Below are 20,072 nucleotides of genomic sequence, written 5' to 3'. Positions count from 1 at the left end.
TCAATAATGATTATTCTGAGTCACTGCCGATTTGGTCTGAAATTTTTAGATTAGAACTAAAATACTTCACTTTCACGTGTTACAATCTTTTTAAAATACAGTGCTACAAGTCAATAGTCTACAACAATTTATGAAATTTAACAAAAAATGAATCAATTACATGTTTTAATTCAAAATTTTTAAGTTCAAGGTATTTCAGATTTATTTAAGAGAAATAATTTCTAAATGTTCCTCTTCGATTATGTTAGCTCTGTAAGTGCATTCTCCTTGTTTCGCCAACACTTTCACCTCTAGAAATGGTAAATTTATTTCACCTGGTAAACAATTTTTTTTTGTTTGATTCCAAATAAATCAATTACAAGTGCAAGCATCAATATTTTCATTTGTTATCTACAATGGATGTTGATCAGCTGGACAATGACTGTTCATCAACAAGAACCAATGTGACATCAATCAAGAGAATTAATTTGCATACTGATGAATGAATGTCAATGACACTTGCAGATGGTTTTAATCTAAAACTGTTTTTGGCACTGCAACTTATATGAAGCCTTCCACAAAAGGAAATATTGTTTGAACAGATGGAAATGGTTGCACATTTTCCAGTACACTTGAAGTGAGCCTTGTTGAAAATTTTTACATCTTCCCAACATCTGGTCTCCTGGCATTGCAGAACACCGTTGACTGAAGGACACACACATAAATGGTCACATAATCACCCATTAAATACTGAAGGGTAACACTACATACTGAGTGGCAGTGATAACAGCTGATGCATCAGCTACACCTGTAGTATCTGGGTTTCATTATTATACCTGCAGTTAAACCCTTTCCCACAGAAAAGAACTATAATGCTTTTCAGGTCCCCACTATGTACATAGGTGGATATGAAAGATTACAAACTACTGAAGGTGTGCAGGCTCCAGAGTTTTCTTTTGTTCTGACTGTACCTTTTCTCTTTTTTGCATTGTGTTGAGTATATAGTTTTGTTTGGCATGGTATCTGGTATATTTCGAGTGTTTTTGAACAATTAATTGGATCAAACGACTTTTTTAAATGTAACTGGTATCATGGTGTGTCAGATTATAGAAGTTGACAACTGAATCACTAAATATTGTAACTTTTATAACTCAATAATTTACAACTTGTATTTTCATACACATGTAAGTGAAGTAACTGAACACTAATAATGATAAAACAAATCAGAAAAATATGCAAATAAGATTTCAAACAAATACCTTTCTGTTTGTCAAAGTACTAGAAATAAAACTTACAATTAAAATTTTACAATATGCCAGTCAACCATAAACCAACCACAATAAGAAACAGAATTTCTGGAAAGCTTTAGCAATAAATAAATTTTTAGGTTTTTATTTATCAATTGTTTTAGAGACCACCATGTAAGCATTGTGTAGATACTGGGTGCTTCTTTCATATCCCTAATCTTCACTGCACAGTATTTCGTGTGGCAGGTACATTGATAAACTTTTCATCTACACCTATACGATTACTCTGCTATTCACAATAAAGTGCCTCGCAGATGGTTCAATGAAGCACTTTCAAACTCACTGTCTACCATTCCACTGTCGAACGGCGCGCAGGAAAAACGAGCACTTAAATTTATCTGTGCGAGCCCTGATTTCTCTTATTTTATCGTGATGATCATTTCTCCCTATGTAAGTGGGTGCCAACAAAATGTTTTCCCAATCGGAGGAGAAAACTGGTGATTGAAATTTCATGAGAAGATCCTGTCGCAACGAAAAACGCCTTTGTTTTCATGATTGCCATTCCAATTCACATACCATGTCTCTGACACTATGTCCCCTATTTCGCGATAATACAAAACGAGCTGCCATTTTTTGTACTTTTTCTGTGTCATCCGTCAGTCCCACCTGACGCAGATCACACACCACACAGCAATACTCCAGAAAAGGGTGGACGAGCGTGGTGTAAACAGTCTCTTTAGTAGACCTGTTGCACCTTCTAAGTGTTTTGACAATGAATTGCAGTCTTTGGTTTGCTCTGTTGTTGTTGTTGTTGTTGTTGTTGTTTTCAGTCCGGAAACTAGTTTGATGCAGCTCTCCATGCTACTCTATCCAGTGCAAGCTTCATCTCCCAGTACCTACTGCAACCTACATCCTTCTGAAACTGCTAGTGGAATCATCTCTTGGTCTCCCTCTACGATTTTTACCCTCCATGCAGCCCTCCAATGCTAAATTTGTGATCCCTTGATGCCTAAGAACATGTCCTACCAACCGGTCCTTCTCCTTTTCAAGTTGTGCCAGAACTCTTCTTCTCCTTAATTCTAGTCAATACCTCCTCATTAGTTATCTGATCTGCCCATCTAATCTTCAGCATTCTTCTGTAGCACCACATGTCGAAAGCTTCTATTCTCTTTTTGTCCAAACTATTTATCGTCTATGTTTCACTTCCATACATGGCTACATTCCATACAAATACTTTCAGAAACGACTTCCTGACAGTTAAATCTATACTCGATGTTCATACATTTCTCTTCTTCAGAAACGCTTTCCTTGCCATTGCCAGTCTACATTTTATATCCTATCTACTTCTTCCATCGTGAGTTATTTTTCCCCCAAATAGCAAAACTCACCTACTACTTTAAGTGGCTCATTAGCTAATCTAATTCCCTCAGCATCACCCGACTACATTCCATTACCCTAGTTTTGCTTTTGTTGATGTTCATCTTATATCCTCCTTTCAAGACACTGTCCATTCTGTTCAGCTGCTCTTCCCAGTCCTTTGCTGTCTCCAACCGAATAACAATGTCATCGGCGAACCTGAAAGTTTTTACTTCATCTCCATGGATTTTAATACCTACTCTGAATTTTTCTTTTGTTTCCTTTACTGCTCGCTCAATATACAGATTAAATAACATCGGGGAGAGGCTACAACCCTGTCTCACTCTCTTCCCAACCACTGGTAACCTTTCATGCCCCTCTACTCTTAATTGCCATCTGATTTCTGTACAAAATGTAAATAGCCTTCAACTCCCTGTATTTTACCCCTGCCACCTTTAGAATTTGAAACAGAGTATTCCAGTCAACATTGTCAAAAGCTCTCTAAGTCTACAAATGCTAGAAACATAGGTTTGCCTTTTCTTAATCTTTCTTCTAAGATAAGTCGTAGGGTCAGTATTCCTCACGTGTTCCAATATTTCTACGGAATCCAAACTGATCTTCTCAGAGGCCGACCTGTACCAGTTTTTCCATTCATCTATAAAGAATTCGCGTTAGTATTTTCCAGCTGTGACTTATTAAACTGATAGTTTGGTAATTTTCACATCTGTCAACATCTGCTTTCTTTGGGCTTGGAATTATTGTATTCTTCTTGAAGTCTGAAGGTATTTCGCCTGTTTCATACATCTTGCTCACCAGATGATGGAGTTTTGTCAGGACTGGCTCTTCCAAGGCCATCAGTAGTTCTAATGGAATGTAGTCCACTCCCGGGGCCTTGTTTCGACTCAGGTCTTTCAGTGCTCTGTCAAATTCTTTATGAAGTATCGTATCTCCCATTTCATCTTCATCTAAATCCTCTTCCATTTCCATAATATTGTCCTCAAGCACATCGCCCTTGTATAGACCCTCTATACAAGGTGTTACAAAAAGGTACGACCAAACTTTCAGGAAACATTTCTCTCACACAAATAAAGGAAAGGTGTTATGTGGACATGTGTCCGGAAACGTTTAATTTCCATGTTAGAGCTCATTTTAGTTTCGTCAGTATGTACTGTACTTCCTCGATTCACCACCAGTTGGCCCAATTGAAGTAAGGTAATGTTAAATTTGGTGCTTGTGTTGACATGCAACTCATTGCTCTACAGTACTAGCATCAAGCACATCAGTACGTAGCATCAACAGGTTAGTGTTCATCACGAACGTGGTTTTGCAGTCAGTGCAATGTTTACAAATGTGGAGTTCGCAGATGCCCACTTGATGTATGGATTAGCACGGGGCAATAGCTGTGGCATGGTACGTTTGTATCGAGACATATTTCCAGAACAAAGGTGTCTTAGGGAGCACGGAACATTCCAGCCTCTGACTCGTGACTGGGGAAGACCTAGAACGACGAGGAGAATGGATGAGGCAATTCTTTGGGCGGTTGACGATAACTCTAATGTCAGCGTCAGAGACGTTGCTGCTGTACAAGGTAACATTGACCACATCACTGAATGGAGAGCGCTATGGTAGAACCAGTTGTTTCGGTACCACGTACAGTGTGTGCAGGCACTATCAGTAGCTGATTGGCCTCCACGGGTACACTTCTGCGAATGGTTCATCCAACAATGTGTCAATCCTCATTTCAGTGCAAATGTTCTCTTTACGGATGAGGCTTCATTTCAACGTGATCAAATTGTAAATTTTCACAATCAACATGTGTGGGCTGACGAGAATCGGCACACAATTGTGAAATCACTTCATCAACACAGATTTTCTGTGAACATTTGGGCAGGCATTGTTGGTGATGTCTTGATTGGGCCCCATGTTCTTCCACCTACGGTCAATGGAGCACGTTATCATGATTTCATACGGGATACACTACCTGTGCTGCTAGAACATGTGCCTTTACAAGTATGACACAACATGTGGTTCATGTACGATGGAGCTCTTGCACATTTCAGTCGAAGTGTTTGTACACTTCTCAACAACAGATTCGGTGAGCGATGGATTGGTAGAGGCAGACCAATTCCATGGATTCCACGCTCTCCTGACCTCAACCCTCTTGACTTTCATTTATGGGGGCATTTGAAAGCTCTTGTCTACGCAACCCTGGTACCAAATGTAGAGACTCTTCACGCTTGTATTGTGGACGGCTGTGTTACAATACGCCATTCTCCAGGGATGCATCAGCGCATCAGGGATTCCATGTGACGGAGGATGGATGCATGTATCCTCGCTAACTGAGGACATTTTGAACATTTCCTGTAACTAAGTGTTTGAAGTCACGCTGGTATGTTCTGTTGCGGTGTGTTTCCATTCCATGATTAATGTGATTTGAAGAGAAGTAATAAAATGAGCTCTAACATGGAAAGTAAGCGTTTCCGGACATATGTCCACATAACATATTTTCTTTCTTTGTGTGTGAGGAACGTTTCCTGAAAGTTTGGCCGTAGCTTTTTGTAATACCCTGTATACTCCTTCCACCTTTCTGCTTTCCCTTCTTTGCTTACGACTGGGTTTCCATCTGAGCTCTTTATATTCATGCAAGTGGCTCTCTTTTCTCCAAAGGTCTCTCAAATTTTCCTGAAGGCATTATCTATCTTACCCCTCATGAGATAACCCTTTACAGCCTTACATTTGTCTCTGTTTAGCCATTTTGCACTTCCTGTCAATCACATTTTTGAGACGTTTGTATTCCTTTTTGCCTGCTTCATTTACTGCATTTTAATGTTTTCTCCTTTCATCAATTAAACTCAATATTTCTTCTGTTGCCCAAGGATTTCTACTAGCCCTCGTCTTTTTACCTACTTGATCCTCAGCTGCCTTCACTATTTCATTCCTCAAAGCTACCCATTCTTCTTCTACTGTATTTCTTTCCCCCATTCGTGACAATTGTTCCCTTATCCTCTCCCTGAAACTCTGTACGACCTCTGATTTAGTCTGTTTATCCAGGTCCCATCTCCTTAAATTCCCATTGCAGTTTCTTCAGTTTTAACATACAGTTCATAACCAATAGATTGTGGTCAGAGTCCACTTCTGCCCCTGAAAATGTCTTACAATTTAAAACCTGGTTCATAAGTCTCTGTCTTACCATTATATAATCTATCTGATCCCTTCTAGTATCTCCAGGATTCTTCCATGTGTACAACCTTCTTTTATGATTCTTTAACTATGTGTTAGCTATGATTAAGTTATGTTCTGTGCAAAATTCTACCAGACGGCTTCCTCTTTCATTTCTTACCCCCTATCCATATTCACCTACTATGTTTCCTTCTCTCCCTTTTTCTCTACCCACAATATTATCTATGTGATCGTTCGAATTTAGGTTATTTGTAATCCGCAAGTATTTAGTTGAATTTACAGCCTTCAGTTTTGTGTGACTTATCGTGTAATCGTAATTTAGCACACTTCTTTTAGGACTCATGTGAATAACTTCATACTTTCCCTTATTCAGAGTCAGTTGTCACTTTTTGCACCATACAGATATCTTATGTAAGTCGTTTTTATCATGTGATGACTTTACAAGACGGTAAATGACAGAATCATCTGCAAACAATTTAAGACGGCTACCCAGATTGTCTCCTATGTTGTTAATATAGATCAGGAACAATAGCGGGGAACGCCGGATATTACTTGTTTTACTCGATGACTTTCCGTCAATTAGTACGAACTGTGACCTTTATGACATGAAATCACGAATCCAGTCGCACAACTGAGGCGATACTCCATAGGCACACAGTTTGGTTTGAAGACGCCTGTGAGGAACAGTGTCGAAAGCCTTCTGTACATCTAAAAATATGGAATCAATTTGACATTCCTTGTCGATAACACTTGTTACTTCAGAGTATAAAGAGTCAGTTGCGTCTCACAAGAACGATATTTTCTGAAACCATGCTGGCTGCGTCTATAAATCGTTTTCTTCAAGGTACTTCATAATGTTTGAATACAGTATATGTTCCAAAACCCTACTGCAAATCGACGTTAGTGATATAGGCCTGTAATTTAGCGAATTACTCCTACTTCCCTTTTTGGGTATTTGTGTGACTTGAGCAATTTTCCAGTCTTCAGGTAAGGATCTTTCGGTGAGCGAGTTGTCGTATATTATTGCTAAATATGGAGCCATTTTATCAGCATACTCTGAGAGGAACCTGACTGGTATACAGTCTGGACCAGAGGCTTTGCTATTATTAAGTGATTTAAGCTGCTTTGTTACTCCGAGGATATCTACTTCTATGTCTCTCATCTTGGCAGTTGTTCTTGATTGGAATTCAGGAATATTTACTTCGTCTTCTTTGGTGAAGGAGTTTCGGAAAACCGTGTTTAATAAATCTGCTTTAGTGGCACTATCTTCAGTGACTTCACCGTTGTTATCGCACAGTGAAGGTATTGCGTGTTGCCACTGGTGTGCCTTATGTATGACCAGAATCTCTTTTGGTTTTCTGCCAGATTTCGAGACAGAATTTCGTTGTGGAAATTATCGAAAGCATCTCGCATTGAAGTACGCGCCATATTTCGAACTTCTGTAAAACTTTACCAATCTTGAGGATTTTGCGCTCTTTTAAATTTGGCATGCTTTTTTCGTTGCTTCTGCAACAACGATCTGACCCACCTAGTGTACCATGGGCGATGAGCGCCATCACTTATTGATTTATGCGGTATTTATCTCTCAATTGCTGTCGATGCTATCTCTTTGAAAACATACCACAACTTTTCTACACGTACATGATCAGATCGGATCGAGTGAAGACTGTCTCTTAAGAGGGCGTTAAGAGCATTCTTATCAGCTTTTTAAAATAGATATACTTTGCGTTTCTTTTTGATGGTTGCAGTGATGATGGAAGTGCACATGTATTTTATCAACACACATACTACAGCCTGGACAGTAACACTGCTGATGGTTTATACCACATTTGTTAAAAATTTTGGCATGATAGCTGTTACCTCTATTTTATTCCTTCCTTAGTTCTCTCAATTTTCCAACCAAAGGGCTGTCATTATGAACAAAAACAGTTTCTTAGATTCGGTTTATCTACGCCAGTACTCCTCTACCCAACAACTAGTTGGGTTGGGGGATGAATGGGACTTCACAACCTTTACTCAGTCTTTTGGCCAAGGCTGGTTGCAAAGTGCCATTACATATTATACAGGCTAGTATTACGATGGGGTCGCCATTCCCAAAGTCCCTCCCCCGTTCCGGGACATAATTAGTGAATTAGTGTACCCCAACTGTTTCCATCCAGTGTAATCCATGGGAAAATGCGAATGTCTGCAAGCTGTGTAACTGACATGGAATGTGCTGACCAGCCTGCTATTCACCTAGCAGGGTGTAGAAACCACCTAAAAACCACATCCAGGCTGGCCGGCACACTGGCCCTTCGTCGTTAATCTGTCAGGTGGATTCGATCCAGGGTCAGCACGCCTACCGGAATCCAGGAAGCAGTGTGTTAGTGCTCTCGGCTACCCTGGTGGGTCGTTTCTTACATCACCATAAAACTATTACATCTGGTTCCACCTACTAAGGAGGGAAGGAGGGAGGAAGGGAGGGAGAGAGGGAGAGAGGGAGGGAGGGAGAGAGGTAGAGAGGGAGAGAGGTAGGGAGGGGGGAGGGAGAGAGAGAGAGAGAGAGAGAGAGAGAGAGAGAGAGAGAGAGAGAGAGAGATCCTGTGAGAAGGCTAGCATTTACTGCAGAATTTGAGGCATCTGATGCATGATTAGCTGTAGCTAAAAGCAACTGCAACAACCGCTATGGCAATCTGCTGCACCACCCAATTCACTTATTTCTTCAAATTCCTTGATTGTATTCTTCAACACATTTATTGACATGGGGCCTCTTCACAGCCATTTATTTCAATGATATTCCTGCAATGCAGTGCTGCTGTTCTGATAAAACAGCTGTACCACCTGTGCACGGCATTTCTTCTCAATAGGCACTTCATTTCATACGAAAGAGATACCTTCTTAACTGGGTGTATATACAAACAAGAAAAAATTTCCAGATTTCCCAGCTAGAAACGCGCTTCCTAAGGTGAAAAACTTTTTATTGGATGGAAGTACATTTTTCCATGTTAAAAGATGGTATCGTTTCGATAGGAGCTATAAGCCTTACCAATACATTGAATGGTTATGGATTTATAAGCCTGTATAGAATTTTCTGGCAGTTTAGGAATCTCAACCTACCTGGAGATACGGGCTGGGGAGATACATGGGAGACAGAGAGAGGAAGGGAGGGTGAGAGAGTTAGAGAGAAAACAGGAAAGGAACTAGTGCCTGAGGTACACAGGATGGAAAGGGGATATGGGAGGGGAGGGGAGTGGAGAAGGAGAGGGATGAGAGGACCCTTGTGCCTCCTCCCTGTGCTTCTGCTACTTGTAGATGTAGCAGCTCCTGTTTGAAGTGCCCTCGGCTCTGCATGCACAGGACCAAGATTTCAGTACAGTTCAAATGCATATTCACTGTTACGAGCATAAGCATCCAGCCATGAACACCTCCACTCCCATGGCCAGTACTCCATCAACTATCATGCAGCACACTTTGCCCCGTGCACCTCACACCTCTGAACCCATTATGTCGTATGACGTTACTGCAATTAACATGTATGAAGTGTTGCATATGTTCGAATTGTTTAAAATGCCTGTCCATACAAGAAACTTTTAAAAACTGGTCTACCTGTAACTCTCATTATGTTTTGTTACTATTGTATCAGTAGGAGGTTCTACTTTCTTTTTGAAACATCTATGCACGGCACTCTCTCAGCATTTGCATCTTGACAATGATGATTAAGACATCGACTGTACATATTAAAAACAAAAAAGAAATCTCACTGCTAAGCATTCGATTTTCTATATTCAGTTAATTAACTTTTTGTCCATGGTAAACTGTAACGTGAGTGCTGATGATGAAGATATTGACACAATTTGCTGTTGTTGCTAAGGTATTCCAGAAAATGTAATGAGAACAGTGTCAGTAAATATGTGTAGAGCAAGTGGCTCTGAGACAATTATCAGCCACACCACCTAAACGTCCGAGGCCCACAAGCATATATGTAAGATGACAATGATGCCTGATGATCTATATCTACATGGTAACTCTGCAATTCACGATTAAGGGCCTGGAAGATGGGCATCGAACCGTAATTTTTAATTTACTTCTCTACCATTCCACTCTCATTGCGAGCAGGGTTACATATTTCCATGTGAGCTCTGATTTCTCGTAATTTACTATGATGATAATTTCTCCCTACATAGATGGGCGCCAACAAAATATTATCAAACTCTGACGACAAAATTCGTGTTTGAAATTTCACGAAAATCTCTGGCTCTAGCGAAAAACGCCTTTGTTCTAATTACCGCCATCCCAGTTCATGTATCGTATCCATAGCACTCTCTCCCCGATTTCGTGATAATACAAAAACAGCTGCTATCCTTTAAATTTCTTTGATGTCCCACACCACACTGCAATACTCCACAAGAGGGCAGACAAGCACAGTGTAAGCAGTTTCTTTCGTAGACTTGTTACATTTTCCAAGTTGTCTGCCAAAAAACCAATCTTTGGTTTGCTTCCTCCAGAGCATTATCTATATGAATGTTATGATTTAATTTACTCATAAGTGTAATCCCTATGTATTTAGTTGAGTTCACAGCTTTTAGGTTTGTATGATTTATCGTGGTAACGAAATTTAGCACATTTATTTCAATACTCATGTGGTTTACTTCATACTTTCCATTATTTACAGTCAAATGTCATTTTTCACATCTTAAAGACATCTTTATCACTTCACAATTCGTTTTGATCATCTGATGACTTTACAATAAGGTAAATGACAGCATAATCTGCAAACAATCAAAGAGAGCTTCTCAGATTGTCTCTTAAATCGTGTACATAGATCAGGTACAAGAAAGGGCCTATAACACTTTCTTGGGAAACGTCAGATACTACTTCGATGACTTTCTGTCAGATATTACGAACTGTTACCTTCCTGGTACAAAATCACGAGTAAGTGCAAACAACTAGGATGATACTCCAGGGGCACACAACGTAATCGGAAATCACTTGTGAGGAACAGAGTCAAAAGCTTTCTGTAAAACAAAAAATATGGAATCAATGTAATGTCATCTGCCCAAATCAGTCATTACTTTGCGAGAATAAAGAGCTTGTTGTGTTTCACAAGAATTATGTTCTCCGAATATGTGTTAGTTATTTGTCCATAAATGATATCTTGAAGGTCATTCACAATGTTCAAACAGATTATATTTTCCAAAATCCTACTGCAAAGTGACGACAGTGGTATGGGTGGGCATTTCATCGGACTACTCCCATTTCCTTTCTTGGGTTCCGGTCTAGTTTGTGCTACTTTCCTGTCTTTGGGTACTGATCTTTCTGCAATTGAAGAGTTGCATATGACTGCTAAGTATGGAGCTATTGTATCAGCAATTCTGAAAGGAACCTGGTTGGTACAGTCTGCCCCAGGGGCATTGCCTTTCTTAACGTGGGTGGTATACAGTCTGCCCCAGATGCATTGCCTTTCTTAAGTGTTAAGCTACTCCAACACATTTAGGATACCCACTTCTAAGTTACTCATATAGGCAGTTATTCTTAATTAGAATTCTGGAATACTTTGCTTTTCCTGTGAAGGAATTGATAAAATCCGTCTTCAGTAACTCGCTTTAGTAGCACTGTCGTCAATAACTTTACCATTGTTATCGTGCAGTGAAGGTATTAATGCACCTTGTCAATTGTATACTTTACATACAACCAGAATTTCTTTGGGTTTTCTGCCAGATTTCGACACAGAGTGTCGTTCTGGAAACTATTAAAAGCCTCTCTCATTGAAGTTTGCACTAAATTTCGAGCTTCTGTAAAACTTCGCCAACCCTGTGGATTTTGCATTCTTTTAAATTTGGCATGTGTATTTCATTGCTTCTGAAACACTGGTCTGACCTGTTGTGTGTCAGTACCACTTATTAATTTATTTGATATGTATCTCTCAGTTATTACTTATTTTACTTTAAACCACATCTGGACTATGCTTAGAAAGACTTATCTGAAGGAGTGGAAACTCTCTCTTTGGGATGTGTCAAGTGAATTTTTATCTGCTTTTTCAAGGGCATGTATTATGCGTTTATTTTGGAGAGTTTTGATGTTACAGTATTCACTCTTGTGAACTTTTCATGGCTCAACAACATTGTGGTCACTAATCCCTGTACATGTTACGCTCCCTGTTTGGCCATGGTTATTAAGATGTCAAAGATGTTTTCTCAACCATTTACACTTTCAGTGCGTTTCTGAACTCACTCTGCAAAATAATTTTCAGACACACCATTCAGTTGGGTTTTCGAGGACGTTTTATGCCTACCACTGACATTGTATTTTCGCCAATATATCGAGGGTAGACGAAAGTCCTCACCAACTCTAATTTTACGAGTGGCATACCTATTTCAAATGACAAGTTTTCTTTGAACTGTTCAGCATGTTTCATCCAAGTCAGAGCATTGGTGAAGGGAACTTATTAATTTATTCCAGTTCGTAGGTGTGAGCTCCACCCGTACTTATCATACTGTATAGGCTTTCACAGTCAGCATCCCCATTAGTTAAAACTTATGGCCTGAGAGGCCATGGTCAATCTGTAAGACTACTACTTCCTGACGTTTCGTTACCAACTGCGGGCAGCAGTGAGTCAATGACTGGCTGCCAGGCTATGGAGGTCCCAACATTGCCTGTCCATGATTTATTTGGCTCTGGGCAAAAAAATGGTTCAAATGGCTCTGAGCACTATGGGACTTAACATCTCAGGTCATCAGTCCGCTAGAACTTAGAACTACGTAAACCTAACTAACCTAAGGACATCACACACATCCATGCCCAAGGCAGGATTCGAACCTGCGACCGTAGCGGTCGCGCGGTTCCAGACTGAAGCGCCTAGAACCACTCGGCCACCGGCGGCCGTCCATGACTTATTTCCAGTATGATAATGAGTTTCACGAACAAACAGACGGCGTGGCCATGGGCAGCCCTCTGAGTCCAGCTGTTGCTAATCTTTTCATGGATTTTTTTTGAACAGTAAGCACTGCAGTCGGGCAGAAAAAGTCCTTGAAAGTGGTGTCGGTACGTGGATGGGACTTTTGTGATATGGAATCACAGTAGAGAGGAACTGTACGGTTTCTTGGTGTATCTGAATAGTATTAATCCAAAGATACAATTTACTATGGAGAAACAGAGAAATGGCAACTAAATTTTTTGGACGTATCAGCAATTAAACAGGCAATGGGATTCTAGGGCATAAGGTGTATACAAAAGAAACACACATCGACTATTACCTCCATAAGCATTCGAACCCTCATCCCAGGAAGAAGAGAGGTGTCATTAAAACATTGGTGGACAGAGCTAGTAAGTTTATTTTCAAGTTGATCTAAATCATTTACGAATGGCTGTTAAGAAAAATGGATACGCCGACAACGACATCGAGCGAGCACTTCATCCCAGAAGAAAAGTATGTGACAACATGCAGCAACAACTGTCAGCTGGAAAAGTTTTTCTTCCATTTATTCACAATATTACGGACTGAAAGTTTTGGCCAACCGAACACAAAAGGAACTGTAGACTGGGATATACCGACAAATCAGCTGTACCGAAACATGTTTTTAAGGAAGGTGGTCATGAAATAAAATTTAGTGAGACAAGCGTGTTAAGGTACGTTGTCCAAGACGCGACGCACACTAGCGACTGCGACGGGTCGCTACGTGACGTCAGAAGCTGCCTGCTGGCGCATGCGCAGTTCGAGTTTGGGATGCGACGCGCGACTGTTGCGACAGCTGCCGCAGCACTGCACCAGTGAGCACTGTTGCGACGGAAGTCGGACGACACAAAGACGTACGGCAGCCAGAAAGATGTCGAGCCAGTCAAGGAAAACTGAAGTGAGCCACTCACAGGATGTGATGCTCTGTGAGCTGGTCTCGCAGCATCCTTGCCTTTACGATTTGAAGAACCCTAAATATAGAGACACTATGTTCAGAGACAGAATTTGGGAAGAAATTGGTGCACAGTTGAAACTGGCAGGTGAGTGAAATATATAATATTTTCCCATTAATGCAAATTTTTCAAGCCTGTTATGAAAATCAGTATAATCCATGCAGGTGTAGAATTAGAACGATGAAAATGAACTTGCAGGTCAATTTTCGCATTACTCTTTTTTGTGACGATAAAAATTGAAAACGGCAAGTACATTATAAAATGAACAATCTAAAGTACAACAAGAAAGTTACATTTTACAACACCTTCACTTTGAAAGTAAACGGTAGATTGGTGTCGTGATGATACCTTCTAGTTGTGAAAAACCACCACCAGATTGTTGTAAAGCTTTCTGTAATCAATAGATGTTCGTTTTTGAGGAAGGCGTTTCTCAACAGATTTCGCAAACAGTATGCTGCAATAAGTAATTTGTCACATTCACTTCAATTCATTGGTAGAAGATGGTGCTCAAAAAACTTGTGCCAAAAGTGCACAACTGTTTTACAAGGCCCTTCTGGTCTGACACAGTTCACAATTGAAATTCGTCTTTTGTAAATCCTGGAGTCATCTTTTGAGTGCAGCTTGGCAAGATTAAATGTTCATGTCATCCATAACGATGTATGCTGTCAGAATATAAGAATATGGAAGTTCATTTGGATGGGAATAAAGAGTCAGTCGGCTATGAAAGTTGCCTTAGCTTGTTCCAAAAGTTTCTGCATGGGAGAAACTGACAAGTATAATTTGGGGAAATTTTGTGAACAAGCACGGACATTATTTCTTCCACATTCCTGCCAGTCTATACTGTAGACGTTCAGAATGAAAATTCTAGAGATGTTTTAGGTGTAACCCTATCTTGTTGTCAAAGAACTTAAAACAATGCAATGACGCTAGCGTGCGCTTATTGTTAATAAACTTATCTTTCATTGGAATTTTAGGTGAAATGAGCAAAAACAGATGGAGGAATATTCGGGACTCGTATCAGAGAAATAAACGAGAAAGAAAGCTTGGAACAGGTTGAGATGCCCCAGCAAAACCAAGAAAATGGGTTCTGCTTGATCACTTGGCTTTAAGAAACCATCATTTCGTGGCATTTTAAATGAAATTGTCAAGAGCATATGGAGAAATATTAGTAACTCATACTGGAGAAATATATGACATAAAATGGTTTCATTAGGTCCAATCGTGTCAGCGAAACAAAACAAATGCATTCTCTATCGTGTGATGACCACACGATTCTCGTTGCGCGTCGACAGAACTGGCGGCTAGTCGCGACGCTCCAGGAGATATATGAGCCCAAATCTCGGAAACTGAGATCGATATCATTCTGATCTCAACTTTAAAAATAATTTCGATATGTTAGCTTCTTTTCATCGGCAATGATGTATGGCCTAATGTGAACCATACGCAAAGTAGCCAGCGACCACATTTTTCACTGTACACAATTCAAATTTTATGCAGTAGGTTACTTGTAAATTAAGTATCGGAATAACTGTGACGAATATCGGAAAAATAGACACCTCATTATCAAGCTGTGATGTGAAACTGTAAGATTCGCTTACATCAATTTTTTGTGCTTTTTACTTTCCTCACAATCGATAGAGAAGTAATATACAGCGAAAAAAACACGCAAAACTGGAAGAGATACTTTTCAAGTTTTTAAAGTAAAAGGAGAATCTGTATCGAAAAACTAACTCTGGGAGCCGATGTAACTTTGTTGCATTAACATACAGTATTTTTTACAGCAAGAAAATTGGAATTCTTATTTTTCTTATGTATTTGAATCCGCCGCCGCCGACCGTAGCTTGGGAAACAGCGACGACTCCTGTCGTGTTGCGGCCGTGTCGCCGTCTGCCAGGGTGGGAAAAGAGGAGGGGGCAGCGTCGCAGTCGCAGCCAACTGTCGCGTCTTGCACAACGTAACTTTAGCCAGAACATCTATTATTATGCACGTATGTATAGGAAAGCTATAGAAATTCTGGAACACCACAATGATTTCAACACAAAAGAGGACGGCTTAAAGTTAGACAGGATATTGTGGTCGACTTTGTTCCAATGATGTGACGATCGATTACATTCATTCAAGAATAATGATGTTAGTCAGAGAGAGACTTATAGTCTGCCCCACGTGACATATGTTGGTTCCCTCTATGCACACTATATAAACGGGAAATCCATGGCCTGGCAGCCATCGTTTACTCACCTCCGAAGATGTTGGCTGCAGTAGGCAACGAAACGTCAGGAAGAGGTAGTTTTACAGATAGACATCTGAGATCAGAACTTTTAATTCATCGCTACCCTTACTACCTCACAGGAGCTATCTACTTAAATTTCACTACAAAGTAAACTACTTCGAACAGCAATGAACACTACACCACCAAATGTATTTCATCTATTCTTTGTGAACATGCTTAGGTCTCTTCAAAAATTTCAGCTGAACTTATTTAAATACCTATAATAACGATTTGAGATGCAGTGCTTTCTGTTAGCACTTTGAGCCCTCGTTCTTTTCTAATGCAACTACGACAATTTACAGCTACGATACTTAATGTGTTGTATCTACCCTCTTTCAGTGTTCTACTTGCAGCCTTTGAAACTGAAGCACTTTCTGCACTTACCAAAGACCCTCTAATTTAAAAAAAAAAAAAAAAAGCCCAGTCCCCTCTACACATCCGCATACTCGTGGAACTGCTTCCTTTGTGTAGTTGACTCCTGAGCCATTTAGCTGAATCCGTAAACCCACCACCTTCTGACGCTAGTTGGGGAATCTGCAACATACACAGCTGGAGAACTGTCTGGGACTCTGATTCAGACTTCACTCCACTCTGTATAAAAGAACCACCTTCAGTTCTGCCCATGATGCTTCAGATGGTGAGCTCTGCCTTCATCTCGCACACAAGACTGGCAGTCATTACTAGCCAGTCACCTGAAACCTGAGAGAACCTCTTCCAATCCAATGTGGCACATATTGTTAGCACCAACGTGAGCCACCACCAACTGCTGGCTATTCCATGTCTTTCATGGCATCCAGAAGCACTCATTTCTTATCTGTAAAGACCCCTCCCAGTATGCACATTGGATTCCTTCCCCTCCTATACAGTCATTTCTCTAAATGGTGCCATTACACACCTAACACCGGAGCTTCCAATCACCAGTAATACTACCCTCTGTCCTGTCTTGCACACTGAGAGGCTTTCTCTGGAACATGGCAAGCGACTTCATCTGGCTCATGGATTTCATCAGCCATAGACAGAAATCAAATTCTTCATCAGACGAACTGAGCAGGCTATCCGATCAGCAACATGGAAATTCTTTCACTGCCACCCACACGCTGGAATGACTTCCCACTCGACCACAAATGAGAGGTTCAAATGGCTCTGAGCACTATGGGACTTAACATCTATGGTCATCAGTACCGTAGAACTTAGAACTACTTAAACCTAACTAACCCAAAGACAGCACACAGCACCCAGTCATCACGAGGCAGAGAAAATCCCTGACCCCGCCGGGAATCGAACCCGGGAATCCGGGCGTGGGTAGCGAGAACACTACCGCACGACCACGAGCTGTGGACTAAGTGAGAGGTCAATCTCAGTATAGGCAGTACCCAAGGTGACCGCAGCAGTGGACCAATTGGTGGACAACACTACCTGGAGCTGTGAGCGAAGAATCACCAACTTCATTCACATCTGAACATAGCAATTACTATATCTGTCCTTACCAGAGTTGGCATGGTAAATAAACAGACATATACGAAGTATAGGAGTTGAAGGTAAGGAACACAGACAATATTTAAAATAAGTCGCTTCTTATGAAAATATGTCAGCTCACAGTACTCTGATGTACTACTGCTGCTACTATGAGTGCTTCCACTGGATTGGGCGATGTAAGTGCTGCAAGTAACACAAAACAAAGGAGTGATGCAATTCAGCCAGTGGTTCTATGGACCACACAGTTTATAAAGCTTATAAATGTGCCTGATAAATACACACATGTGCACAAAATACGGGATTTGAAGCAAAATAACAATAATAATACCATTACAACTATAATAGTAGTACATGTCGCGAAAATATACTTACAGCAATTGATAAATAATTCGCTCACTTGTGACAAACATCAAAGGATAAGGACGTCAAGTCATGCATCAAAAGTCCCCATTGTGAGCCAATTTAAGTATTAATGCTGACGAACAGAGAAAATGAGCAAATAAGCTTCTAAGAAACACTATATGCTTTCCTTGCAGCAAAGGTGAAGTCGTTGCAGCAGCAGGCATCTGGTGTCAACATAATGCTGTTCAATCAAACCTACTGTTTGAATACCAGTGGGTGTAAGCATGTTACTGTCAGTGTAATATCGAATAGGGAGTTCTAGTATGTGGAATTTCTTGAAAACCATCGATTTAGTGATGAAAAAGTAATATTCGCTTTGCATCAATGACACTGACAATGCAATGTCTCAAAGCAGATGTCAGCCTTGTTCCACAGAAAAGTTTGTTCCCCCCTGATGTTACCAGGTGATCATACCATTTCTGTAGGGGATAGAGTTGGTACAGTTAAAATATTTAACAACAGAGGGAGCACAGATCTACAGGAGCTGATTTTTAACATTTTAATGAAATGCGGTACAGGATGAGCTAGAGTGTTGGCAAAGATGGCAGTCACATATACTACAAGTAATTTACTGTCGATAGCTTGCCAAAATCTCCACTCATTGGAAACTACCATAGCTCGACTCCATGATTCATTCTGTGCATTGATGGAAGTCGAAATGTATGAATCATCATTACCAGATGTGGGCACTGAATTACGATCTAATTTAAGTTTGTTTATATACCCAGCTGTAAGCAAGAGTTTATAAAAACCCTCCATTTCAAAGTACATAAACAGTTACCACTATAACCAAGTGGACGAAACAGTCTCACCACAAGGGTTTTTAAATGACTGGTCCTGCAGTGATGAAGGTAGAAACCTGAAGAACGAGACGAATGGACCATTACTTCCTGATATTAGAGGTGCTTTGGTTATTGGGGTTTCATGCTGCGGAAAATAATTACTTTTTACACTGTTGACATATCCTGTGGGAGTCCACTTAGAGCATGTATATATTTTTCAAAAATTCTGTTTCAATCAAAATATCAGCTACTGCAGGAGATTTTGGATGGAGTTAAGGTACTAACATACTAAACTGCCAGCAAAAGCAGTGATATTCCAACACCTGAAAACGTAAAACCAAACAGCATACTCATTTTTGGCCACATCTCTGTGGAAAATCAGGATATCCGCCGACATTTCTGCTTAGCTCGCCACATGGAAGTGAATATAATTTATTTGAGTGAGACATACTTAAGCATACCAAAGCTGTTGGTCTGGGATACACCAACCTTATAACAATCGAACAGGACAATCTGAATTTAAAGCATATTTTCCAAGTACATGTACGAACTGACATGGCACTCAATGAATTCGTTATATGTGAGGATTGCTGGAGTAACTCTCAGTATAGCTTGCTGGTTACAGATGAAACTACTAAATTGAATGAGAGTCAAAACTTCAAAATGATTCTTCAAAAAGGCAATGCACCAAAACGCACCTGTCAGTATATTGTACACTATGTACAAATTTACACATGTGTTGCACATTCATTCAGAGGATGCAAAGCACGTGTGTTCGACAAAAAAATGGAGGTAATCAACACTAAAGTAATGGAACTGAATGTCTTGTCAAGGAAGGTGCTATGAATGGTGAGGTGTTGATTGCTCAAATTCAGCAATATGACCTGTGTGTCAACGAGAAAATTGAAGGAGTCAATGTAAAATCAACGCATATGTGGAACAAGAATGTGATAGCTAAGGCACTGCACGCCCATTACCACCGACTGTCTCAGAATATACGTAAGTTGTAAACTGTCTCAAAAATGGATTAGTATGCAGCAGCATGTTGTCAAAGAAGTGTAATGTTAAAAACTGGGGTGTGGAAGACAATTTGACAGAAGTTACTTTCGTGAAAGTTAGGTCAACTGCAACGAGACCAGTGTCCCTCAGCAACATTTAAGCCAGTAACTGACAGGCTGAAAGAGCTGTCATGGACTATGGATGAAACCAGAAACAGGAGGAGGAGGAGGAGGAGGAGTGCCGAGTTAAGAAAAAACATATGAGGTCATCAGGGCAATACCGTATTTGTTAGGTAAGCACTCAATATGTTTAACCAAGAAGGCAATAAGAATTGGGAACAAGGAATTTGAAAGATTGCCTAGGCTGTTACAGTTAATAATTTTGAAAATGTCGACTGTTAAAAATATACCCTGAAACTATAAAAACATGTGGTCCAATATCACATATGACCAACGCATGTAAAACCCCAAAAGGATGAATGGAAGTCTCATAGAGCGA

General features: G+C 40.3%; 1 protein-coding gene across 1 annotated transcript in view; it reads right to left on the bottom strand.

Moving 5' to 3' along the window:
* Positions 1–247: 247 nt before the first annotated feature.
* The window catches only part of LOC126427307 (uncharacterized), a 128,016-nt gene continuing 108,191 nt past the window's right edge, over positions 248–20,072 (bottom strand). The window contains exon 7 of the mRNA XM_050089612.1: positions 248–314. Within this exon, the coding sequence (XP_049945569.1) occupies positions 311–314 (4 nt within the window). The 3' untranslated portion in view covers positions 248–310. The remainder of the gene's footprint in view (positions 315–20,072) is intronic.

Source organism: Schistocerca serialis, chromosome 11 (assembly GCF_023864345.2).
Source record: "Schistocerca serialis cubense isolate TAMUIC-IGC-003099 chromosome 11, iqSchSeri2.2, whole genome shotgun sequence".
Lineage (NCBI taxonomy): Eukaryota > Metazoa > Arthropoda > Insecta > Orthoptera > Acrididae > Schistocerca > Schistocerca serialis.
The sequence above is the reverse complement of the archived record's forward strand: the minus strand, read 5'-3'. Positions and strand labels throughout refer to the sequence as shown.